Source organism: Strix uralensis, chromosome 6 (assembly GCF_047716275.1).
Source record: "Strix uralensis isolate ZFMK-TIS-50842 chromosome 6, bStrUra1, whole genome shotgun sequence".
In the NCBI taxonomy this organism is placed as follows: domain Eukaryota; kingdom Metazoa; phylum Chordata; class Aves; order Strigiformes; family Strigidae; genus Strix; species Strix uralensis.
In genome coordinates, this window is record NC_133977.1 from 20730581 (window position 1) to 20755915 (window position 25335).

The 25335-nt window shown below is 49.3% G+C and overlaps 3 protein-coding genes across 4 annotated transcripts; all 3 read right to left on the bottom strand.

Moving 5' to 3' along the window:
- Positions 1-3598: 3598 nt before the first annotated feature.
- On the bottom strand, positions 3599-9008 carry HOXD9 (homeobox D9). 2 transcript variants are annotated; one of them, XM_074872275.1, is made up of 4 exons: positions 8707-9008; positions 7161-7218; positions 5118-5726; positions 3599-4704 (listed from the first exon to the last, which is right to left on the bottom strand). In XM_074872275.1, exons 1-4 carry the CDS (start codon positions 8707-8709, stop codon positions 4463-4465), a joined length of 912 nt encoding a protein of 303 aa, XP_074728376.1. In that variant the 5' UTR covers positions 8710-9008; the 3' UTR covers positions 3599-4462. The 2 variants fall into 2 exon arrangements, with proteins under 2 accessions (XP_074728376.1, XP_074728377.1); XM_074872276.1 differs by lacking the exons at positions 7161-7218; positions 8707-9008 and having other exon boundaries at positions 5118-6077.
- A 380-nt stretch (positions 9009-9388) lies between these two features.
- HOXD10 (homeobox D10) lies at positions 9389-12249 on the bottom strand. Its single transcript, XM_074872277.1, has 2 exons — positions 11445-12249; positions 9389-10036 (listed from the first exon to the last, which is right to left on the bottom strand). The coding sequence occupies exons 1-2, from the start codon at positions 12184-12186 to the stop codon at positions 9759-9761; spliced, it is 1020 nt and encodes a 339-aa protein (XP_074728378.1). The 5' UTR covers positions 12187-12249; the 3' UTR covers positions 9389-9758.
- A 7680-nt stretch (positions 12250-19929) lies between these two features.
- On the bottom strand, positions 19930-21447 carry HOXD11 (homeobox D11). The gene is made up of 2 exons (XM_074872278.1): positions 20792-21447; positions 19930-20209 (listed from the first exon to the last, which is right to left on the bottom strand). The coding sequence occupies exons 1-2, from the start codon at positions 21396-21398 to the stop codon at positions 19974-19976; spliced, it is 843 nt and encodes a 280-aa protein (XP_074728379.1). The 5' UTR covers positions 21399-21447; the 3' UTR covers positions 19930-19973.
- Between the last annotated feature and the right edge of the window lie 3888 nt (positions 21448-25335).

Genomic DNA, 25335 nt, shown 5'->3' on the forward strand with positions numbered 1-25335 from the left:
GCGCGCTGCCCGGGGCCACGCCGCCCGGCCCGCCCCGGTCGCGCTGCCCGGGGCTCAGGGCCGCGGCTGAGCAGTGCAGCGCGGCCTGCACCGCCGGCCGGGGCGGACAGAGCCCCGCCGAGGGACCCGGGGGTGCCGGCGAGGACAGCTGGGGGGTCCGAAGGGCGGCAGCGTGCGGCGGGCGGGCCCCAGTGCCCGCGGGCCCTCCGGGGCATTTCCTTGCAGGCGAGCGGAGAGCTGGGAAATGAGATGCACATTTACCCTTGACGCCGTGCACGCATGGCTGAGGCTCCAGGTTAATTGATACTTAATGGAAATCATGCCTATGAATATACTTTCCATCATTTCACCCTTGGTGGACGTCATTACCGAGGCAGAGAGAGGGAGGGAAAAAAAAAAAAAAAAGAAAAGAAAAATGTGTGGGTGAGCGGTTAGCACCGCTCGGGGACGCGGTCCGAAAAAAGCGAGCCCTGTTCGCCGGGAGGAAGGAAGGAAGGCGCTGCCCGCGGGCCCGGCGCTGCCCCGGCTCCTCGGCCGGCCGCCCCCTCGGGCCCCCGCTCCCCGAGAAGCGCCGTCTCCAGTCCTCTCTTCCCTGCTTCGTCCTGCAGTGGGAACCGGCTTTTCGGACAGACACCCCCAGGAGCTCGAGTCCGCCCTATTCTGAAAAGAAACGAAAAATGTAGGTGAAATATAATACGGGCCCCGCCAGAGCCACGTGTGACCGTCTGGTGCGAATTGACAAAAAATACTTGTGGTTACATAAAAGGCATCGCAGGCTCCTTCCCCATCACACGCCGCTCCCCCCCCCCTCCCCCCCGCCTCCATGCCAATTAACTCGCTTTGTCTAGGTGACCAGCCCGGCTGCCCCGCACATCAGCGCCCGGACGGGCCCTGGGCCCGCAGCGATACCCCCGCCCGGGCAGGGCCCCGCGGCCCGGGGCACACGCCTCTGGGCAGGCGGCGGAGGCTCAGGGACCCCCGTGCAGTCCACGGACAGGCGGGGGGCGGGCAGAGTCCTGGAGGGAGGGGGCACACGGATTTTTGGTGCTACAAGGACAGACGGCAACAAAAGCCCATCGCAAGACAGCAGCGGGAAGGCAGGAGGCCAGGCCGGGAAGGGCGGGATGGGGGGGACCGGCGGCAGAGAATCACCGCCTCACCCTGCGGAGCAGCGCGGAGGGACTTTCCGCATCCGCAACAGTGCCCCCCCGCCCCTCCTCATCCTTCCCCCGTCGGGGCGCCAGTCCCACGGGCCAGCCCCGTCAGCCGCGTGGGGCTGCGGTGCTAGCGGTGAAACCGCGGTTCCCCGCGGCCAGAGACGCGGAGAGCGAGACGCGGGGTGCGGAGCGCTGCGCGGAGAGCGGGGCGCGGCGGCGGCGCTAGGGTGGAGCGCGGGCGCCCTCTGGCGGCGGCGAGCGGCGGCGGCAGGCAGCGCCCTCCCGCCCCGCGCTGCCCGCGCTGCCCGCCGCTCTCCCGGCCCCCTCGCCGGCCGGTGGTTCCGCCAGAAACCCAAACGGGCGCTGCGGGACGCCGGCGCGGCCCTGCACGGCTCCGGCGAGGTGCTCGGTGACGAGCGGCTCTTCCTTTGCTTTCTGGGTTTGCGTTGGTTTTCTTCCTTTTCATTCCCCCCCCCTCTTTTTTTTTTTTTTTTTTTTTCTGTCGGTCGGAGTTTACAGTGCCATTTTCTTAGCACATTTCGGTGACCCTCTTTCATTTTTTTGCCAGTGCTATAATTAACTACATACAAAGAATGCGCCTCGTTTACACATGGCAGCCAGGAAATACGCCTGAGCTTTGAAGAGCGCTGCTATCGCGTTTTCGATCATGTTTCCCCACATATTACACCACGAATTCTCCATGTGTGGTAGTCTCAGAGTTATACGTTTTTGTCTTGAACATGTTATTTTGTTTGCCCGTGCATTTATGTATTTATTGATTGATTTATGTAAACGAAAGTAAAGATGAATCTTTGTTCACCTCCCCCCTTCATCACACATGCTTGTGAATTATTCGGTATAATGCGTGTGCACGCGACAGTGCATACGTACAAACATATATTAACACAACCAACGGGTAGGAATTAAATTATTGTTCAGTTTGACACTAGAAGTAATTTCCATGGAAGAACTGCGTTTCGTTGTTCGAGATGTTTGGTTTCCTTTCTGCCATTTTGAAATAAACGCACACAATATTAGAAATAGGTAAACAAAGGGGGGGGGGGGGGGGGAGAGATAATATACAAGGTAAAATCTGTGAATCTGCCGGAAATAAAATATTAAAAAGATATGGTGTGGGCTGGGTGACAAATTCTTAACAGAGCCTCTGCTGGAATCAAAGTAATAGAGTGTGTGGCAAGAATATTATTTACGTGTTGTTAGTTATAGATCACCCCCCTCCATGGTTATTTTCGAAAATATGGAGGCTAACGTCGTAGTATTCGTCGCAGTACAATATCCAATAAAATACATTTCAACAAATCAGTGGACTTTGTAAAATCTCTCAGTTTCGTGACCTTCGGGTCTTTTTTGAGTCTGTTGCCTTGGCCCAACGCTGACATATTGAAATTTATAGTCCAAGATTTTAAGACCTAGTTTGTCTGCATTTTTTGGCCTTTTTTCCCCCTCTAACAAACACAAACATCAAAATAAGGTGGTTTCAAAGAAAAGCGCCATAGCATATCGTAAACTCATTAGGTCCAGACGTCTAGCCATCTCAATGGTTTTATTATACCACGGTTCTTCCTGTTTTAAAAGAATTATAGGTATCTTCTCGACAATGGATGGGAAGCAATGCAACACCTTTTCCTGGCACTGCATGCTTTTGCTTTTTTTTTTTTTTTTTTTTTTTTTTTTTTACAGAGGTAAAAAGCATTAAACACCATGTCTCTTAGCTCTCCCCTTAATCTTGAATTAACCGAACTGCTCGTAAATATTTACGGGTCCTTCATTTTAATGGTTGCTCTTTAAACAAAGCATTTTTTACAATGAACTTCATCTCAATTATCTTGATAAAGTCATGTGTGTTTATAAATGCAGAAGGCATGAGACGCGTTGCTAAATGAGCCAACAAAGCTGAAGGTTTGGAAGCAGCCGTGTCCCCCCAGAGCTTCCCAACCTTCAGATTACAGAGCGCAGAGGTTAGAAACGGCCCCCCCCCCAAGGAAAAAAAAAAAAAAGGTTTGAGAGAATAGGCATCATTTTGCTTCATTGGCTCTGGAGCGCCGGTGGGGAAATATTTCCTAAATTATCCCAAGAGATCGCTGATGTTGCAAAGACGAAAGCACCTTCGGCACCCGGAGCGGCAGGGCAGCAGCGCACCTACGCGGCGCGTAGCCGGCCGCGGCCGGCCCTCCGCCACTGACCTCCAAGAGCAAATGCCTGGGTTTTGGCGGGGCGGGGGGAACTGATTTTCCTCCGGCCTTTGTGGCTGCCAGAGGTGCTGCTGCCCCGGCAGCGCGGCCGGTTTTTCCCGCGGCCCCGGCCCGGCAGCGCTCTGCCCGCGGCGGGCTCCGCGGGGGCTGCGCGGGGGCTGCGCGGTGGGGTCGGCGGCGCGGAGGGCATCGCGAGGCGTGCACAGATTTCTCCTCTCACCGCAGCGCTGTCGTTCGGTCACGGCAGACTTTATTGTGTAATAACTGACAACAATTACAACAGGTCTGTAGTTCGAGACACGGGGTGGTTAATTAATACAACAGTCACCGGGGGCAGGGACGCCAGCTAGCCGGGGGACCGGGAGACGTTAGGCCTATTGCGAACGGCTTCAAGGATGAGACAACCTCCTAATAGTGCACTAAAGGGGGGGAATAGCTCGTGGCCTCGCTGTGGCATCTATTGCGAGGGAGCGAAATTCAGACCTAGAAAGCAGAGGTTTTGGGTAAGGTTTCCTCTTAGTAAATCGTGGACAACACAGCACCCCCATTGATTTAAGCGACTGTAATTTAATGTATATTTTATTATCGTAATTATAATTAATTTCCTTACCTTCATTTTGGCAAAGTAACTATCTAGACTACATCACTTTTAAGAAACATGTCAAACATTTAACATCAGATGGAGTTCCAAAGCTAACGTGCACTCACAATATCATCAACCAAACGGTCTGGGAAGGAGGAGGGGGGAAATGAAGCGACTCTGCAAAACACGTTGGCGAGCAAGACAAAATTTCCCAAAATACCTGACATAGACCACATTTCACTTCTATCTTAAAAAAAAAAAAAAAAAAAAAAAAAAAAAAGAGACCAGATTGATTTAAAGTTCCTGGGGTGGGGGGGCGCGGGAGGAGGAGGAGAAACCTATGGGGGGCTAAGGGGGCAGGGGAAGAATAAAACCAGACCAACCGAAAAAAAAACCAAACCAGACACCTCCCCCCAAAAAACAACCAAAAATCCAAACCCAAAACAAAACCCAAAAGCCCCAAACTCAAAACTAAAGCAATATCCCCCAACTGTGTTTCTACCCCAGCGTTAGTCTCCTTTATTGCCTTTCTCCTTGTTCATCTTTTTCATTTTCATTCTTCTGTTCTGAAACCAGATTTTGACCTGTCTCTCTGTGAGATTTAAAATCCTAGCTACTTCGTAACGGCGGTCTCGGGTGAGGTACATGTTAAAGAGAAATTCCTTTTCCAGTTCCAGAGTTTGATACTTTGTGTAGGGACAACGCTTTTTCCTCGTTGAACGAGCGTGGATCCAGTTTGCTGCAGGGTTATCTGGAAGAAGGGAGGTATATAGGGAACGGGGGGCGGGGGGGAGAGAAAGGTCGTTAAATTAATTTAACGAAGGATGGACTGTTTTCACAACTTTGGAGGAATTATCATAAAAGCCTTAATGCCCCAGTCTGTTTACTGTACAAATGATGTCTTGATGGTAGGTGGTTATGTGGAGTCTTTTATGGGTGCTTGTTGCTGCTTGCGCTGGGGTAGGCGTCTAGACGTTTTTATAGGTTAGTAAAACTATCAGTTTTGCACATTCGAGCCTTACAGGTTTCGGCAATAAATCAAAGGGGCAATTTCTTTCTTTCTTTCTTTCTTCTTTCTTTCTCTCCCTCTCTCTCTACCCCTCTCTGCCTCTCTCCCTCTCTCTCTCCCCCCCTTTTTTTTTTTTTTTTTTTTTTTTTACTTACTTGGGTCAAGTTGCTGCTGTTTCTCCTCCTTCAGATCGCTGCTCGGGCTGGGGTTGTGGCTGCAAGCGGCGGGGTCCTTGGAGCTGCCGGCAGCCGCCTTCTCCCGGGGCTCCTGGAGGAAGGAGCTGCACGTGTACTCGGGCACACCGATCCCCTGGGACTCCCGGGACGAGGAGCACTCAGTCCTTTTGGAGGAGGAGGAGGAGGAGGAGGAAGACGAGGAGGCGGCTGCTCCCGTCTCCGGCTTTATCCCGTAGTGGCGCCCGTTGGAGGAGCCGGAGCTGGACGCGGAGCCGCCGCTGCCTCCGCCGCTGCCGCCGCCGCCGCCGCCGCCCGGGAAGCCCGGGAAGGGCTCAATCCAGGAGCGCACGTAGCGGCCGGCGTCGGCTGCCCCTAAGTGGGGCTGGTGCATGTAGGGGTGGTAGATCCCGGTCATTGCCGCAGACGGCTGAGGGTGAACCGTGGACCAGGAGGTGGAGAACACGGTGGATTTTGGTGCAAAGCTACAGGAGGAAAAATCTGAACTCTCTGCAACACCTGATGGCCTGGAGGTCGCACTGTGACCTCCCTGGACGAATCTACTCCCGTAAACTTCTTCGCTTTCATGGCCTATGAGAGAATCGACATAATAGTTACTTATGGTGCCACTAGACGACATTTTAGGCTCCCCTCTTAGTCATATAAAAGGTTACACTGTTAACTGTATATGATACCCTCCCGGAGAACAATCGTAGTATTTTGCAGACTGCAACCCTCAACCATTGGTTGCGGAGCCCACGTGATCATATTTACCAATACTGCGAGTAAATCAATCCGCTAAACTGGGGCTGCTGTGATTAAAAAAAAAATCATCATCAACAACGGCCCCGCACAGCGCGCCGCGCCAGCTGCGCGCCCGGACCGCGCCGGGGCCGCCCGCCTGCCTGCCCTGCCTGCCCTGCCTGCCCGCCTGCCCGCTTGCCCGCCCGCACTGCCTGCCCTGCCCTGCCCTGCCCGCCTGCCCTGCTTGCCCGCCTGCCTTGCCCGCCTTCGCTGCCCGCCTGCCCTGCCCGCCTGCCCGCCCGCCTGCCCGCCTGCCTGCCTGCCTGCCCTGCCCGCCCTGCCCGCCCTGCCTGCCCGGGGCGCGGCGGGCGTGGCCGCGCTGGCAGCCCACGGCCGCGGCGGGCGCGGACTATTTCTTCACCTCCTTTGGGTGATTTCTGCCATTCATTTCTTAATCAATGAGAGGCAGGGTGTTTAAATAAATCCAACAGCCTTGGCTTGCTAATCACACTCCAAGCTGCTGAGGAAACCCGCTGGGAAAGGGGGATTCTTGCCTGTAAAAACAAACCATCGCAAGCTGGGACTGTAACGACTTCTCATAAAACAGGAAAATGTTACAGTAAAAGCACATTGCGGTACTTCCATATTTCAGAGCATGTGCGGGTATTATTATCCGCTCCCCCCACCCCCGGACAGAAAGTTTCCATGGAAAGGATACACTTTTTAAAAGAGATGCCCATTGTGTTGTTTTAAAACAGGTGGAAGACCTCTGTAATGATTTTATGCCTCTCAATAAAAATTTTATGAGGTGTATTTGATTATAGATTAATGTGTCCCTAATAAAATGGACGGATGGAAACAGCAAAGCCTGTGTCTCCGAGCACAACTGACGTGTGGCTGAACACATGCTCCTGTATCTGCGAAATTTTGGGGCTACGCAGCTCCAACACAGCCCCCCCTTACAGTGCCCAGCGCGGCCCGGGAGGGGACGCGGGCAAACGCTGCCCAGAGGAGTGGAGGCAGGCAGGCAGGCAGGCAGGCGGGCAGAGCCCCGTCCGCCGAGGGTCGCGGGGCTGCCGCTGCCCCCCGCTCGCCGCCAGAGCTGCCTCCGCCGCCCCTAGTTCAGGGCGAGCCGGGCCGGGCCGCGCTGGCCACGTTCAATGCCTACGTGAAATTTTTGCCCGCTTTGCTTTCTTTTCTTTCCTCCCCTCCCCTCCCGGTCGGCCCGGTTATCCTTCCCCGAGCGAAACGGTGCCCGGTTAGTATTGAAAACTCGATTACCCACGGTCTTCTGCCCGCGCCTGCTCTCCCGGGCGGGGGACGGTGTCTGTGTCGGGATCTGGAGGAAAGGCACAGGATTAGCGGAGAGCCCGCAGCACGGCCCGCCGAGGGCACCGGCAGCAGCGCCGCGAAAACACTTCCTACTCCCGGGCCGTTATGAGGAAGGGACTGAAATTCCTGTTTATTCAATGATTTATTACTCTCTTAGGTTGTTTTCTTCCTTTTCTCTTCTCTCTCTTTTTTTCTTTCTCGCTTTTTTTTAAAAAAACCCCTTTTTTTACCATCTCACTTTGACATTTTCCTTTGCGTTTTCATACTTGTCTCATATTTTTCTCTAGAAGCGGGGTTTGTGGGATGGCGAAGAATTACTCCTCGCTTCACACAGCTATACATTGATAAAGCAGGCACATTAGAGTCAGCCTCCTTTTTTATATACGTTAAACTCTTAGTATGAATCCAGCTAATTACTTCCCACTGCTGAAACTTCTTTGGTGATGTAGCGAGTATCTTTAAAGGAAAAGAAAAGACGGTTTAAATGTACGCAATATTTACAGAGGGGTTTTTTGAGCGCCGTTTTGTTGTTTGTATTCGAAACGAGAGCAAACACAAAATACCTATGTGCTTGCGGCTCCCGCAGCTTCAAAATGATGATGCTTTGGTTTGAGGAAAATAGACCTCTGCCCTACGAGTAAACGTGCACATGAGAAAGCATTGGCTTAAATTAAATACCAGCGACAAGAGAGCAAAATGCAACGCCACCAGCTGCAACATGATATCAGTGTCACCAAGTCAGACAACATTGGCACTATCTTGCGTTTAATTTCTTGATTTAGCAACTGCTTAGGGGAGGAATGGGCGTTGATTGTGAGCAAGCTGGTTTCCCAGGGCAAACAGTAGCCAGGCTATTTTTCCAGTACTGATTGAAGGTGAAAGTATGCCCAAGTATTTGCACTTCAATTTGGAGTCATGTTCATTTGCAAGCCATTTGCAGTTCTGCTTAGTATTTCTACTCACACAAGCGCTCACCCGCGCTCTCTCTCACACACACGCCCTTCCTCAGCTTCCAGTGCAGAGCCCTGATAATAACATTTTTCAGCTATGTCCAGAAAGGGTTAAGAGTCGTGAACTTCATTATCTGGATGTGTGCTACTAAAATGGAATTGCGCGAAATAAAACCATCTCTGAGCAAATAGAAACGGTGCAGTGTGACAAAAGTAGGTCTGAAGAGGCTGGTGTACTTTTGTAAGCACACTTGGGAGCGTTTCTGCTCAAAAAAGACAACCTTGCCAGATGTTTGAGGGAATATTTTCCCATCCACCATCTTCTGAAAGCTCTCGAACTGACCAAGCGCCGACCTCCTTAACATTTACTTATACCCAGCTTTGCATTTGGTATGATGGGGGTTTTTTTAAGCGAGTAAAGACACGAAATCAAAGTCTACACATTATAAGCACGCAGTGATTTTTTAGATCAACATACGAACGTCAAATAAAATGACACACATATTGCTGACAGCTTGTAGTAGAAAGATTTTTTTATCACTTACCATTTATGAGTTGATTGGATGAGGATGTCCAGTTTAGGTCATAATATTTTACTATGTTTTTCTTTTTTTTCCCCTTTCTCTCTCTCTCTTTTTTTTTTTTTTTCCCATTCACTTTGTCAGACTGCGAACATCACACAACATTTTATCAATTAATCATTTGTTTACAGGCACAATTATAAATGAATTAGGTTTACATCATTTCCCGCCCCAGTCTCCACCCCACCCCTAAAAAAAGGAAGGGGGGGGGGGGGGGGAGAGAAAGAGAAAAGGGGGGGAAAGAAAGAAAGAAAACCAGGCAGACACACACAAAGACCAGAAAATGGCAAAGAAGGTACATCAGTCCAAAGAGCTGCTGATAGAGAAGGATCAGGAGGCCGTCCTGCATCCGTACTTTAAACATTTGTAGAAAACCAAAGGAACCGCAGTAGTTTACAGAGTTTATTGCATTATACATGCGAACAGAACATGCACAAGAAGGACATATTGCTGCTGAACGACTACTATTCCACATATGCACCACAAGGAAATGTCTACAATGGAGAAGAAGGAAGTATTCCATTTTACGAAGGACAATCTCTAAGTTCATTTGAGAGGATAGTTACATTATAATGTGCTTCTCTTTCCCCCCGCCCCCAAAGTTTCCCCCCCCCCTTTTTCTTAAAGTATTGAATGTACTCAAAACGTTATGGCCCGTGTAACAGCCCCACATAAATACCATTTTGTTAGTAAAAACATGAAAAAGTCACATTGCTTGGATGTTCGACAGTTCCAATAAGTTAAGACCAAATGATAATATTCAATAATAGTTACCCTGCATTACGATGAGAACAAAAATAAATTACACGTGCTAGGTTTTATATATACTCATCATAGTAATACATATTCACTTGCAGCGCTAAAAGAAGGACGAAGAGTCACATTCTATCAGAAAACAAAACAAAACAAAACAAAACAAAACTGGAAAATGCCGGGTTTTGCCAGAGTCTCTCCTGCCTTTAGCAAGTGGCGGTGCTGTGCCCATTCCTCACTGGTGCCCCCCCCGGGGTTAGGGTTTAAGAGAAGGTCAGATTAGCGGTCAGTTCCCGGATTCGGTTCTCCCTGCTCATCTTCTTGAGCTTCATTCTGCGGTTTTGAAACCAAATCTTGACCTGCCTGTCAGTGAGGTTTACGCTCTTACTGATCTCTAGACGGCGCTCTCGAGTGAGATACATATTGAATAAGAACTCTTTCTCTAATTCCAGTGTTTGGTGTTTAGTATAAGGACACCTCTTCTTTCTGCCACTCTTTGCAGTTAGCCAATTGCTTGTTGGAGTATCAGACTTGATTTCCTCTATCAAAATCAAAGAAGAAGAAGAAAAAAAAAATAAAAAATACCTCAGGCTGTTAGAGTGTACCCTTGGCCATGACCCCTTCTCTGCAGTGTCTGGCAGATATGGTGGATGTGGGCATTAAACACAGCCCGGGTGAGGTGTGGGCACAGCGAGGGGACCTGCTGCCAGGCTGGGCTCGCCTGTCCCCACCCCACGGCACCCTGCCTGGCGGCCGCCCCGCACCCCTGCCCCTTCCAGAAACGGGCTCCCAAGTTTTCAGCTGGCGTTTCAGCGTTTCAACAATATTTGACCTGCCATCAGCCCCATGGCCACATTTTAACGGGTCTAGCCTCGCCGTGGCCGCCTCGGGCTCCCACGACACTTGCTACGAAAATATCCCAATTACCAAATACCCTCGCGCTGTATTTTGAAGCAGCATCCCCCCAGCCATCAGCTGAATTACACAAGCACACCTAGGAGCAGACATAGACGTTTTCCCAGCCCAAAAGATATACAAGAAATTAACACTCTCTGCCTCGGATTTTTTTTTTTCTTTCCATTTTTCTTTCAGATTTTTTTTTTCCCCACCAGAAAGAAATTTGCCCCACATCAACCTAGACCTGGGCTGTTAAACACAATTGAGATAAAGAGAATCTCCATGCACACGTAGGGTAAAAAATCGACCTAGAGGTTGCAAAGTACATTTTGATAGGAGAAAATTTTCCGTTTTGGGATTCTTCGACACACGCCGTTCGAAAAGAAGGCTTTAGTGCACTTTTGAAGGGAAAATAAAATCAGATTACTACCACCTTTAGCTTTCAAACGCATTTCAAAATACTGTTGCACTTTTGGAGACCAACCCAAGGTTATCTAAAGCACCACATTGAAATATTCCACCTTTGGACCAGGCAGATAGCGGGCTGCTGCTTTCATTGTGCATTTGTTTCCAACTTTACCCAGCCTGGTAACACCTATTCCTCACCTATTTTAATAGGATCGTAATTAACTTTAAATGCAATCAAACCGCAGTAAGGCTCAGTGAAAAAAAAAAAAAAATTAAAAAAATCAGCGAAATATTACGAGAGAAAAGTTGAGCTGGTCGTATTTTACAACCTCCAGACCTGCTTTTTTAGAGGTATGGGGCTGCTTTTGGCTGCTGCAGCGCACTAAGGAGCACACGGCTATATTCCCCGCATCACAGAGGCAGTCTGCATGCACGAGAGAGGCAGATCTCTACGGAAAATCTTTGGACCCTTTTGTGTGGCATTTTTGCCTGCCCAAATCTTCAGAGACAACAGCACCTGCAGCCCGATACTCCTTAGCATTAAATGTGATGGCTGTGATGCTCGTTAGTATATTCGAGCGTGCTTTATGGTGCTGGCGTGTTGGAGTTACACCACGGCACGGCTTAAACTCGGTAATACAGACCTTTACTCTCCTTCTCCTGGACTTCTGGGCTGGACACGGAGCCTTCGGGCAGGCAGCTCCGCTCGTCTTGCAACGTGGACTTGGGCTCGGGACTTTCCACTTGAGAGACTTTAGCGGTGCTGTCTTGGTTGGTCGGGTTTTCATTCATTTTCTTTTCCAGCTGAAGTTGAGCAGATATCTGCGGTTTGGAGCTGCCGCGAGGGTTTAACTGTAACATTACAGTTGAACTCGTTTCAGGGCTATTATTGTACTCTTGGGTTTTCCCAGTGGCGTAGGTCTGGCTCAGTCTAAAATATCCTGGGACGGGAACCTCGGGGTTCTCAATGGGGCATGATTCAGACACCAGCCTCTGGTAGGAAGGGACGTCTGCAGAAATGAGTTTGGATCTCTTATCGGAATACATGCAGCAATTGCTTTCTTCTTTAATATTTGTAGTGAAGGAACAAGTGGGGACCTGCTGTGTAACAGGTTGCTCTATTCGACAAGATCTGTTCGGGTCTGTCCAAGTGTCTACTTGAGGTATATAAGGATGTACATTCATACCCATATTTTGGTGATTAACTTCTCTTTTAGCCAGAGACGGAAGGAGTCCACAGGTTTGCATCCCATACGTCCCAATGTCTGTGCTAGGTGGCATATACATGCTGGCGCTGTTGGAGTAGAAACTGTCACTCCTGCACGCACTGATGAGAGAATCTACTAAAAAAGTATTAGCGGCAGGAGAGCTGTTGGGAAAGGACATTTTGGGGCGGAATTTGAGGAAGAGAGATTGTGTCCTTTGTAGGCTGACATCTCTAGGAAAACATTCCCGTGTAATTGCGGATGCCTCCGCGCGACCACATGACAGGCGGGCCAATGGCAGCGCCCGCCGCCCCGCGCCCCGCCGCCCCGCCGCTGACGCGCCCCGCCGCGCCGCCCCGCCGCGCCCCGCCGCGGTCAACAGCGACCCCTAGGCCGCCGCGCCGGCACCGCACCGCGCCGCGCCGCGCCGCGCCGCCCGGCCCGCCCCGCCGCCCCGCCGCGCCCGCGCCCGCGCCCGAGCCCGCGCCCGCGCCCGCGCCCGCGCTGCGGCAGCCGGACCGGGACCCGCGCCCCGCGCCCCGCGCCACACCGCCCCCCCCGGCCCCCCGCTCCCGCCGAGCCTCCGCCGGCGCGGAACCCCCCGCGCCGCGCAGCGCCGCGCCGCGCCGCACGGCGCGCGGAAAACCCGCGCCTGCCCGCGATGGCTCCTGTAAAAGCCCCGCTCCTGACAAGTGCGGGGACAAAAGGTTGCGGGATTTATTAATGCGTATTAAGGAGAATCAGGGGCGATCAATAAAAGCCTCATCTACATTCTTGGGCTACTTGGTAATTTTCTTGCTTCTGAAGCTTTTTCAAGAGTTATACCCTCTGTTGCCGCGCACGGGAAGATATTTTATTAACAAATCAATCGAGACTTTGTAAAGGATAAGATTAATAGTTAAGATTTAGCATAATGGCGTTCGCGTTATGAATTATTGAAAATTATACTATTGATTTTTTTCCTCGCTGCTAACCGAGAAGGTCAATTTTTGTTTTAACACAAATCGTCAAATATTAAAAGCTAGACTTTTGTCATAACTCGAGTTTTATAGGGAGACTACATTCCTAAAATTATTTTACAATGTTCTCTCCCGACCGCCTGGGAAAAAAAAAAAGGGGGTTTTTCACTTGCCCTGGAAACCGTCATAAAGATAATTTCTCCTCCTGTAGTATTGCTCATTAAAAAACATACAGAAACTCATATCCTCACTGCAACTCTTCGAGCAACTTTTTCTTTCTTTTTCTTCCTTTTTTTTTTTTTTTCCTTCTTTGAGGAAGAATGATAAATGTATCTGTATTATTAAAAAAAAATACCGAATGTTACAGTCTACACGGCAAATCAGATTTTTCCGTCCCAACATTTTAAACGTGTTTTACTGTTTTTCCCCCCACTTCGTACCCATATTTACACCCGCGGCTATTACATTTTAAATAGTGATGGTACAAACTGTTTATTACTCTTTTTCTTTTCCTTTCCTTTTCTCTCTTTCTTTTCTTTTCTTTTATTTTCTTTTTTTTTTTTTTTTTTTTTAACTGTTCTCAAACTGGAGTATTCTTATCTGGGACTAATACTGTCAAGGACTCTCACCCAGACAAAGTGAACTTGTTGATAATTTTTCTTTCGGATTCATCCGCCTGTTTATTTTGGGCCTTTCTACCATCAAAACACCCTTTCAGATCCCCAAGAGCAGGCAGCACGTGAAAGGATTTTAAAAAATTTAAATGCGTCTTTCGCACGGCTGAAAACATGCGTTTTCCACCAGCGTGGGTTTGAATTTTCCCCTGTTTCCTGGCATTTGGCTGTTTTGCACTTTAGCGTACCCTTTCCACTGCTGGAAACAATAACCCTATTTGAAATTTCGCTGTGGCAATGAGACAGACCTTTTAAAACCTTATCGCAGCTGTTCAAATACAACATCATTGTCAGGTTAAGAGCCAGTGTCTTTTATAGCTGCAGCCTCCAGCTTCTGGGTTGCCGGAGAGTTTAAATATTACCTTCGTGATATTCGCTGCTTTCAAGATCTGTCCGCAGCATCCCCTGCGCCTGGCGCAGCCCCCTGCCCTCTCCGGGCACGCTTCACCGCCACCGAGGGTTGAGCAGAGAAAGGGGCGCTTCGGCGAGAGCTCTCTTTAAGATCATTATCAGAGCCATTGCTAAGATTTGCCTGCGCCGGGGAGAAGCTGCGGCGGAGCCCACGACGCTCCCTCCGAGCGCCGCCGTCCCCCCCGCGCTTTCTAGCAATTTCCTCTTCTTCAACAACAGCCCGGACAACCCACCGAGTTTAAAGAAACAAAATACTATTTTCCTTGACGCAGTTTAAGACTCGACTGTTAAATCTAATCAGGAATTTTATGCCCATCAAATGGCTCTTTCATAATCTTTATTTACACTTTAAGAAAAGGGGGTCCCAGAAATATCCCAGCTGAAGTATTAGCCCAGAGGTTTGCAGCGGGTTTCGCCCCACAGTAAAGTTAAAACAATAAGCAACTGCTGAGCTGCTTTCCACGCCAGCCTGGCTGGTGCTAGAGGAGCTGACTTCTTGGCTCCTGATGAGACATGAGGGCTCTTTGATTTTTTAAATGGAAAATATGAATTTCTTGCATGTCACTACACGGATACTCAGATGATGGTTGTGATGATAATGATTTAAATATCCTACTCTGGACTGGCAAACGGCTCCGTTTTGACCCTTCGCTCACGATAAATCATGAGGGTTTTTAAAGACGGGCAGCAATTTTTTATTGAAAATGAACAGTAGGAAAGTTTAAGTTTGATGTAAATAGAAGTTGAATAAACATGCGAGAGCCACTGGGGAACTGGGGACTTAGGCTCTGGGCATTTAATGTCACTCTTGTTTTAAATCATATTAAAATGGAATCAAGTAATTAACATTAATAAATAAATCAATATTGTGCAATAAATGAGATATACAATCTACATTAATATAAAGGTTTTGCTCTCAGAGCTCCATATTTTTCCAAACGAGGAAGGAAAAAAAAAGAAAACCCAACCAATGGGTCCATGCAGATGTAAATTACTGTTTGTAATAAAGCATAGGTGGACATTACAGTTTTCTCCTCTAGCAAATGTCAGGGCTAAAAACTTGAGGTTACCAGACGTGGCAGCAGGGCTTAATTTTCACTGCCTTATCTCCCTAAACCTTATTACTGGTGATATGATTATTTTTTCGCTCGGCTGTGCTGAGGATTCTCACAGTTGCAATTTGCTGTGTTTGTGTCTCATTATGGGAGGGGGATGGGAGAGAGGTACGAAAGAGGCTAGATATTTTACAGATGCCTTCAGTAACAAAGGTATTGCGAGAAATATCTTATTTCTAAAACAAGCTGGAACCCAGGAAGCTTTTAGTAAAATTCCTTTCATTTACTCGATTTCAGCATTTTATTTAGGGCATCTTTAAACGCGCGGATTGTATATTTTATGTCACGCTGTTATATTGCAGGGAGATTGAAGAATAGTTTTTATTTAAGGGGGGAAAAAAATTGGCTACGATATTGTGTCCTTTCTTCTTTTAATAATGTAACTGTCACGTTGCCCAGATTTCTATGTGCCATATTTTCATAGAAAGAGTCGGCGTCTGAGCTGAGGGCTCAGATTCCCTGGATTTTTTTGACCGAGGGCGGGGGGGGGGACACACCATACTGATGACATTATGCCTTTTCCTAAATATGAAAGCTTATAAAATAAACAAAATAGCACGCTGGCCGTTTCTTCAAAGGTGTTATTTCTGAGTGTGGGGATCGCACAGTAGCACTGACTGTACTCCCAGCTTCATCCGAAGCCTCAGCCCTTCCTCTATTGTATTTCTATATTTCTGTGGACACAGACGTGCATATCTGTAATGACGAGATTTTAGCGTGTAGATTGGTCGCCGATGCAGCCCTCAGCCTCGGTATTTGGGCTGCACATTTATCCTTCGGCACATTCCTGCCGCATTTGTAGTTTGATCAGAAAATAAGCAAATGCCCTTTTCGTTCTCCTTAAAGGACAAGCCCAAAGACATTTGGAAATAGCTCACAGCCTTTTCTGTCTAAAGGAATAAAACAGAGAAATGGGGGGGAGGTGGGGGGGGGGGAATGGAAGAGGTTATAGACTCGCACAGAATCATCACATTTACACGATGATTCAAAAAACAAGAAAGCGGCGTTTCCATATTCCGGTGTAATTTTTTAAATTAACAACACATTCTGGCTCCCATCATTCGTCCACATTCGGTGAGATCGGCCTCACTGTAATTGCGAGGGGTTAAAGCACCTCGTATGAAGCCTAATGGGTTTGGGGTTGGTGTGGGCTCTCACGAGGAGCACCCTTATGCCAAGAAAAACAAACAAGCACAAAAACTTCGCTAAACGTTTCCCTCCCGAAATGGGTATCTCCACCGAGAGACCAGGGGATTTTCCTTCGGGCTCCAGACGCGCCTACAAGGGCTACCTTTGGCGTCAGGGATCCCAAGGATTTCAGATTGTACAATGCCATTTTATTACGACGGAAAGGCTATTTCTAGGAAAGTGTTAACAATGAACTTCTAAAAAAAAAAAAAAAAAAAACCACACAACAAAAAAAACAACACCCAACCCCAACAACCCAGCAGACAAAGTGCCAACAAATGCTTTCACGAGAGACGGGGCTTTAAAAAACGCGGAATATGGCTGAGCCAACGTGAAATAGATTTCGATGAATTCTGCAAATAAGCAGAAAGCAGCGAAGCCCTTTCTTTCCTCAGATTCTGACCAAAAGTGCGCACTGGAGGGAAAAAATAAAACAGAAAACCAGAAAAACGGAACATGCTCGGTCACTGGAGAGCGTCCAGGAAATTCATAAACCTCACTTTAATTTTCTAATCTCTAGTTTCATTTTAATAGATCTCCATAGTACTTTTAAGGAGAGGGATTTCATTCAGCAATGCCTTGGCAAGGTGATGTTCGGATATTAAAAATATCTTCTTTTCGCTTTAGTCTCTCAGTTTTTCTTTAAAAAAATAAGCACTCTCACGATCTAACGTTAATCTCGCCTTTAAAGAAAATATGTTTTTAAAATTATGCTTTCTGTACCTAGAGATTTATTTAAGAAAAGCCTCGAATAAGAACCGAAGATAAACTGTGGAAACGCATGGGTTTTATATTACTTTTGTTCCATCCACGTTAAGGCTGTCCTTAAAGAAGTAAATAGATTTTCGTTCTAGGGAACGAATTCTGAATATCGCTGGGTTGGTTTTTTTTTTTCTTTCTTTCTTAAAATTATGGGATTTTTTTTTAAAGCTCGGATGCATTATAAAAGATTACGACCTCAAAAAAAAAATTCTTTTAAAGTGGTATATTTCTCCAGCACGTCACGGTTATGGGTTATTTGTTTAATAAATCTTTTTGATGCTTTATTTTCTCATTTGGAAGGCCCTGAAATCTTATCGTTACTTATATATTAGATATTTTATTAGCAGTGGAATTATTATTAGGGGAAGGGAGGCTGGAGCAGCGGGAAGGTGGCGGCGTTGCCGCGCGTGGGCGCGCCCTCCTGTGGCCGCCGGCCGCCACGCGCCGGGGAATTTCCTCCTCTCCCAGGTCTTTCTCCTCAGCTCAATTTGCTCTCAGTCATGGGTTTCTTCCTTTCTTTGCAAATAGAAACTTAAAACTGCTATCATTGAGCATTTATGCAAGATTAATGCTCGGGTGTTTCGGTTTCCGCGGCCCTCTTTTGCGGTGTCTGAGCATTTTAAAGGCGTATTAATCCGCTAAAACAGAGTGTTAAAGCACTGCAGGGAACAGAAAATCAAACGACTCGTTCTCGCCCTGTGGATTAAGGCTCGGGAGAGACGCGAGAATTTTGCGATAAGGTCAGGCGAAATGCTTTCAGAAATTCCCCGCGACTTCGCGCATTTCTAACTAATGGGCTTTGTGGGGAAGCGCACATCCGCAGAAAAGCTGCATAGAAACATCATCTTTCTCTCCAAATTACGAAGCATTCCCTACAGCCCACGCTTTTTTTTTTTTTTTGAGAGAAAAAGCGCTTTTTTTTTTTTTTTTTTTTTTTTTTTAAAGAGCTAAAAAAAGGAGGTTTGGGGCGAATTCCCGAGGCGCGGAAAAGAAAGGCGAGGGAAGCGGGGAGCTCGCCGTGCTCCGGCTGGCGGGGACCGGAGCGGGGCACGCTCCCCGCACGCCGCGGAGAGGCTCACCTCGACCCAGCTGGGATTTTCTTTGCGTTATGATGCATTTGCTAATATGGCCAGCTATGCGGTAATAAGTGTGTGTGTGGTTGTGCGTGTGTGTGTGAGAGAGAGGGAGGGAGGGAGACTGAGAGAGAGAGAGAGAGAGAGTGGGTGGTGGTTGAAAATAACAGAGGAACCTTAAGGCGCCTAATTATTCAGAAAGGTTAAAGGTGATGACCTTGACATTTTGGAAGTTCAAAGGCATACACTTATGTTTTTCTTGCTAAAGGGTTTAAAAAAAAATTTTTTTAGTCATGCCTCCCTACGCTTCCATTTGTCGATTTTTTGAATTCTCGGGCTTTTCCTGACTTATTTGGACACTTTTGCCTTCCCTGCGTGCGAGCGTAGCAAGAGCCGCTTCGTCCTATTCAAAAAAGGCAAATTCTTTTCTCACTCCTCGCCTTTATTGCACATTGCGGAAATCTCTTTTTCACCCACCAGAAGGTGTATAATATAACCCAATTAAGCTGTTTAGAACCTCGGGTTTTATGGTGTTGTCTAGACAGTTCAAGGTTTTGTAAACAGCCCAGCCAGGTCACGCAAGATAAAGCGGCGAGGAGCGGAGCGGACCTCCGCCGGATGCCTGCCCCCGCGCAGGGCCCGCCGCCGCCGCCGGGGCACCGGGCTGCGCTCCCGGCCGAGCGCCGCGCTCCGCTCGCCCTGCCAGGAATGATATTTAAGAAGAGATCCACCCCTCTGCCTCCAAAGTTGGTGTTTTTTTTTTTCTTTTTTTTTTTTTTTTTCCCCCTCCACTAGTGCCAATTGTTTATAGCTCCCTCTTGTCTGACTCGCTCCGAGCCCTCCGTCTTTCTGCCTTGCTCTTCACTAACAAGTAAACAGTCATTGGCGTTGGGAACGCTGGGTTTATTGAGAGACTGACCAGTTTTAAAAAAAGCCTTTTTCGTTGTTTATAGAAATTCTAGCACCATCACAAGTGATGGTCTGCAGACAGCCATGTTGGCTCTGCCTCACAGAGAACAGGGAAGGTTACGCATACCTACAAAGGGAGAGTTAGACATCTAAACTATTATTCATTTAAAATGCATTTTAAATAACCCGACTAAGCTTCCTCCCGTTATTATTTAACTGAACTTGGCTCTAGCCCGGGAAACGCTAGGATCCTTCGGAGATGGAAATCCATACAGTGCACGGAAGTTATAACCTTAACTTTACTAGAAACCATTTATTCACATGAAAAAGACAGTGGCCCATGCTTTTGGATGACAATAGAAACATATATATATATATTTTATATATAGCGAACGTACATTTACCATCTCTTAAATAAACCGCATTCACTTAAAGGGAGGAAAGTGTTACCCTAGCTCAAAAGCAACAACAGAGCCCCCCCGCACTCAATGAATTGTAAGCAAAAACTACCAGACACACTGCAGGTCCATTGCTGGTACTGTGGGAGAGGAAAAAAAAGCACCTTTGGCGAGAAACACTTGAGAGTGGACAGTAGGATTTACCCTAGTTTCCCCTTATCAGGAATCTGCTCCGCCAAGCCCCGAAATCTCCAGTGGCCATTCAGTGTGTGGAGTTGCACATGAAAATGAAACTTTGAGTTCCGCAGGGTGGATGTGTCATGTAAACCAATATACTTTTGCATTCAGATGGCAGGTCAGAGAGACCGAGATATTCTTTGTTTTTCTTCTTTCTTCCTTTTCTCTTGCTCTCTTTATCTTTTAAATTTTTTTCCCTTTCTTTTTCTTTTCTTTCCTTTTTTTTTTTTTTTTTTTTTTTCTCAAAACAAGGGATTCCCAGTGAAATATTGGAGTCGATCTCTGTTCAGTTTCTTTTCTTTCATCCTTCGATTCTGGAACCAGATTTTAACTTGCCGGTCAGTGAGGTTGAGCATTCTGGACAACTGCAGTCTTTTCTCTTTGTTTATGTACACGTTGAAGAAAAACTCCCGTTCCAGTTCTCTTATCTGATATTTGGTATAGGGACACCTCTTTTTCCTTGATCGCTGGGGGATTGCTGAAATTCAAGAGAGAAGAAACTGATTTATGCTGCTGCTGCGAACATGCTCAGCTAGGAAGAGACCAGAGACTTTGACAATATCCCATTGCCTGGAAAGCAGCCCTCTAGCAGTTCAAAAAAATATTCCTGGGGCTTTTACTCTCTGGGTGACTTAGCAAAAAAGCGAATATTTCCCAACTTCTCCTTAAAAGAGAGCACTTCGAGCAATACAGAGAGATATTTAAATGGGCTGGAAAAATTCCAAGTTTCTCAAACTCCTCTCACCCACCCCCCCCCCCCCCCCGCCCCAAACAAACGAAGATCTTAAGCTCTATACCGAAGGCAGCTCTGAGCACTACCTGTGAAACCTCCCCGTCTCCCCCCCGCCAAATCAACAATTTAATAACAATTAATATCCTCTTCCAAGAATACCTTAAGCCCACCTAAATTGGTTTCCTATCGTAAACACGCTTTACAACGGCAAAGGAAATCTTATAGGATATATAAAATCCTTTGGATGCTTATAAAATTGCACATAAAATGCGGCTTGACAAAGTGTTGGCCTTGTACTCTTGCCCCCAATTTACTACTGATACCTACCTGAACTGTTGCTCTTCTCTGCAACAGCCTCACCAGAAGGGGAATCGGCGCTGTTTGTTGGTGTCACTTTCTTCTCTTGGCTGGAAGGTGTTTTACTGCAAGTGTTGTTCTGGGCTTTCAAGTCGCCCTTGTCCGCGTCCCCCTCGCCCTCGGAGTGCTGCTGGTACGGGGGTCCGGGGGCTGTCTCGTAAAACTGGTCGAAGCCTTGCGGCAGGATGCCGTTCCTCCCCACCGAGCTGTAGAAGTTGGAGGCGGCGGGAGACGGTCCGTGGTGGCCGCAGACAGGGTCCGTTTTGAATAACATTTCCGTCCTCCTGTTCGCAGGCTGCAGAAAGTCTCTGTGCATCACCTCTTCAGCTGAGTAATAAGGAGCATAACTGCCCCTATACTGCCATTTGCTGCGCTCTAATCCGTATTCCCTGAATGCTACTTCGCGCACAGGTTGGACATGAGGTAAATTAGAAGAATAAGGAAAAGTCATTTGACAGGACGACGATTGCGACAAAAAAGAGGGTTTCGTCGAGAAATCTGAGGGTGAGACGTAATAAGCGCACCCTGGCAGATACATATTGGATGTGCCGTGACTGCAATCGTCAAACTCAGTCATGTCTTCCTTTTTGCGATTGCAAGCAACCAGGAGGCTTCAATGCATTGAACAAGATCCATCTATTGCACAAGAGGGTTTGGACAGGATCAACTAAGAAAAAATCCCCACCGTGTGCTGACGTGCAATTCATCTTGATTGATTCTAGTGGTAATTATGTCACGTGACGCGATGTAGAAATGTCCTTATATCTATATCAGCCCCTCGGAAAGGCTCCTAAGATCTCTCCAAAGAGCCCTCCCAGCACGGAGAGACGAGCGCAGCGTTTCCACAAATATAGCCGGTTTTCCCCCTCATCCTTTCACCGGGCGATGAGACACACGTCGGTGGTGCGGCTAATCACCTGGGGCCGCGCCGCGCCGCGCCGCGCCGCCCGGGCGGGCGCCTGCCCACCGCCGCCGCCGCCCGGCGCGGAGCCCCGCGGCGCGCAGCCCCCCGCCCGCATCACCGCCCGGCCTCCGCCGGCGGCCAGCGGGGGATGCGGCCCCCGTCGGGGAGCGGGGGCCCCCGGAGCGCGGGCTGCGGTCTCCCGGCCGGGCGCCCTCGGCTCGGAAACGTGGTCGCTCCTCGTTAGAGGGAGCGATGCTCGCCGGCCGCCGCTCACGCGGATGATGCGCGGGTGACGGCTCGCCCGGGAAAGCCAAGTCCCAGTCACACGCTCGAGCCTACGAGTGGATCTGCCCGCCCGGCTCCAGCAATCCACAGTTGGCACCAAAACCGTCCACGAAATCCAAAGCCCGAGTCCCCATCACCTCGATTTCCCTCGCTCATAAGCCCAGACCCCGCGCGCTTGTGTCAGGGCGCCAGGGACAAACTGAAATGAGAAATACGCGAGCAGAGCATCTCTCAGGAGCCGGTTTTAAGACAGGGAGACACTTTCGGGCTCTTCTGGGTAGCGAAGGGCTAGGGCAGGAGGAGACGTCCACCGAGCACGGTTTCCTTGGGAAGCAGAGCAGCACACAAAGTGACCTCTGTTCCCGTGCCTCTGACTCCCACCAAAATGTTCATTTTCATTGGAAGGGAAAAGCAGGGCTGGGAGCGGGCGGCACGCACAACACCCGCCAGCCCCGCGGCCGCCCTGCCTTCGAGGGCTCCTTTTTGCCAATTTTCTTTTTCTCCTTGAAATATGATTTTACATAGGCGAGCACAAACCGGGTCACAAAGGCTGAAAAGAGAGGAGAACAAGTAATACGCGCCAGCAATAGCCCTATGCTCGAGCAATTCCTCATTCCAGAAACGTTTGCCAGCTCTCTATGGGAATGCCTTTTTTTCCGCCACTGTACAGCGTAGCCAGAGTAGCCCCGCCACATGCCGCTCTCCAGATAAACCCGAAATCTGGGCGAGCTTTCCATGCCGAGCAGGGTCGCCCCCTGCCACCCAGGCGATCTCCGGGCGTTCCGGCCGGGCGGCAGGCCCTGCATCACCTCCAAAAAGGCAGCCTCCATGTCCCACTGACAGCAGAGAGCCCGGCAGGTAGGGAACCGGCCCCAAAGCGCCGCGGGCGATTGGGGGGAAGGCCCGGGGGCTCCCCGGCTCTGCGAGGCGGCGGTGCCCGCGGGGAGCTCGCCCAGGCACAGGCTGCGCGCCCCGCGGCCCCGCCGCCACAGGCGCCTCCTGCGCGCCCCCGGCTCCGCGCTGCGGAGAGGCTCCGGGGGCGGGAGACCCGCAGCCCGGGCTGCACCCCGCACCCTGCCCCCCGCCCCGCCGCCGGCACTGCCCCTCCTGCATCCCCCGGCCCCCAGAGCAGACGAGGGCTGCCCAAGGGGCTTCCACATCGCAGCCCAGCCTGCCCTTCCTAAGAAGTGAAAGACCAAAGCCAGGCAGATAAGATTAAACTCATTCTTCTTCCGTTTTTTTTTTGTTTTTTTTTTTTTTTTTCCTCCCCCACCTTTCTTTCCTTTTTTCTTTTCTTTGTACAGTATGATATTTTTTGCCTTGGTGCCTCGGTCGCAAACCACCTCAAACGCCACAGATTGCTCCCAGTAGATAGTCTCTCAAGGTATCACTAGAAATCAAGGCACAAAACCACCATTCCCTCCTTTTATCGGTAACTTTCGAGCCCTCTCGATTCTGCTGCAACACATGAACAACCTCCTAAAAATGATGCCTGCGCAGTTAAAATGGCTCCTGTGTCACTTACCACCCTGAGCTCGCAGCAGAGCAGGGCAGGGATCCGTTTGGATTGTGCCCCCAGGTTTCTGATCGCCTATCTCATCAGGAGAGATGGCTCTGGGAACCTATGGAGCTTCATTTGCTTTACCGTTCAAACAAGTAATTACGCCTTAGCCAGAATCCTTCACCTTCCTTTCGATGCAGCAAGACTAGCATCAATTAAATTTTGGCGCAGGAGCCAACCGGTTTCAACTAATTCAAGTTCAAAGACATGGCGACGATTTGTTAATACGAAAACAGCCCTTTTAGGAAACAGTCCCTTAAAAAGCGATCTAATTTGGGGAATGTGAGACCAATATCGCAGCAGAGACCCCGCTGGAACAAGGCAGAGCTGGGGGTCCCCGCCTGCCAGAGCATTTTTACCCTGGGGTCGGCTCCCAGCCCAGGTCTGAGCATTACATATACCCCCCCCTTTTTTTTTTTTTTTTCCCTTACGCAGATTAAATAGCATTGAAACATAAATGCACATCATGTACACAGTCAGGCGAATACTTTACCGTTAGGCGTCTTGAAACATCTGCAACCGTTGCCTGGAATTACCAAGTATTCAGGTCCGAGTGACATTTCCAAAAGCCCTCCGTGGAAATTAAGGCGACTTGCATAACATTCAGGTTTAAAAATATACCCGGTCCGGCTGGAGAAGATGCGGTATTTTTGTGCCACCCAAGATAAGACACTAACTTGACCTTAACTTTGTTATGGCGCCCCTAGTATCTGGAGAACGTGAACAGACACTGTCTGGCAGCTCTCGTAAAAACCGACTGGAGAAGAGATTCTGAGTCATTTCATTTATTGCCACTACAGTTCTGCAAGAAAGCTTTTCCTCCCTGCCAAACTTTAATTATTTATGCTCTTTTAGGAGGCACAAAGGCATCCAGAGCCATTCCCCACAAGCCGAGTTGCGTTTGCAGCCTTATCAAACGAGGAGGAATGGAGAGCCCCCTCGGAAGGGCTTTATCACGTTTAGGCTGCGGTCGGAATGCAAAGATGTTTATGTTGGAGTAAATAAAGGGATGGACGGTCGCCTGCATGCTGCGGGAAGACGCGGGCGTGGGCGCAGCAAGCGGGTGCCCGCTGCTCCCCCTCCCCTCTCCGCACCGCACGCACCCACAAAGCCGGGGCAGGGGGCGAAATACAGCTGGAAGGACACCCGAAATAATCCAGCCGGAGGGCGTGGGGTGCATCCACCTCACTCGGGTGCATCTCCTGCAAGCCCACCCGGCGTGCCGCACACGCGTGTGCACACATGTGCCCACGGGGCGGCTCAAGCGGGTGCGCGCAGGCAGAGCCGCGCAGGCAGAACAGCGCAGGCAGAGCCGCGCAGGCAGGGCGCGCCCCGCGCCTGCAGCTCTGCCCCATGCGTGTGTGCCTCCACATACGCCCGGACCGGCGCGGCTGTCGTCGCCCGCTGCTTCAGAGCAACGGCTGAAGCCCGGAGTATGGGCACGCGTGGAATCATGCACCATTTTCTACCGCCTGTGTGTCTACGCACAGTGTGAGCCCGCAAATGCGTACGTCTGTGTGTGCGCACACACGGTTGCACACAACGGGCGCTGCTGAAATAAGTGCATCTATATAGATCCAGGCACATACAGAGATCCATAGCACACATACTTTCGCATCACGTCGCAGTTTAGATCCTACCTCCTCTGTTTTGTCTCCTTCCGTGGGCGATTCGGGCTAGAAGCTTTACTATAAGCCATCGTCGTGGATTAGATACGTTTAATAAACAATACATTGCCTTTCGCATCTTTTCACCGGGGTTCCT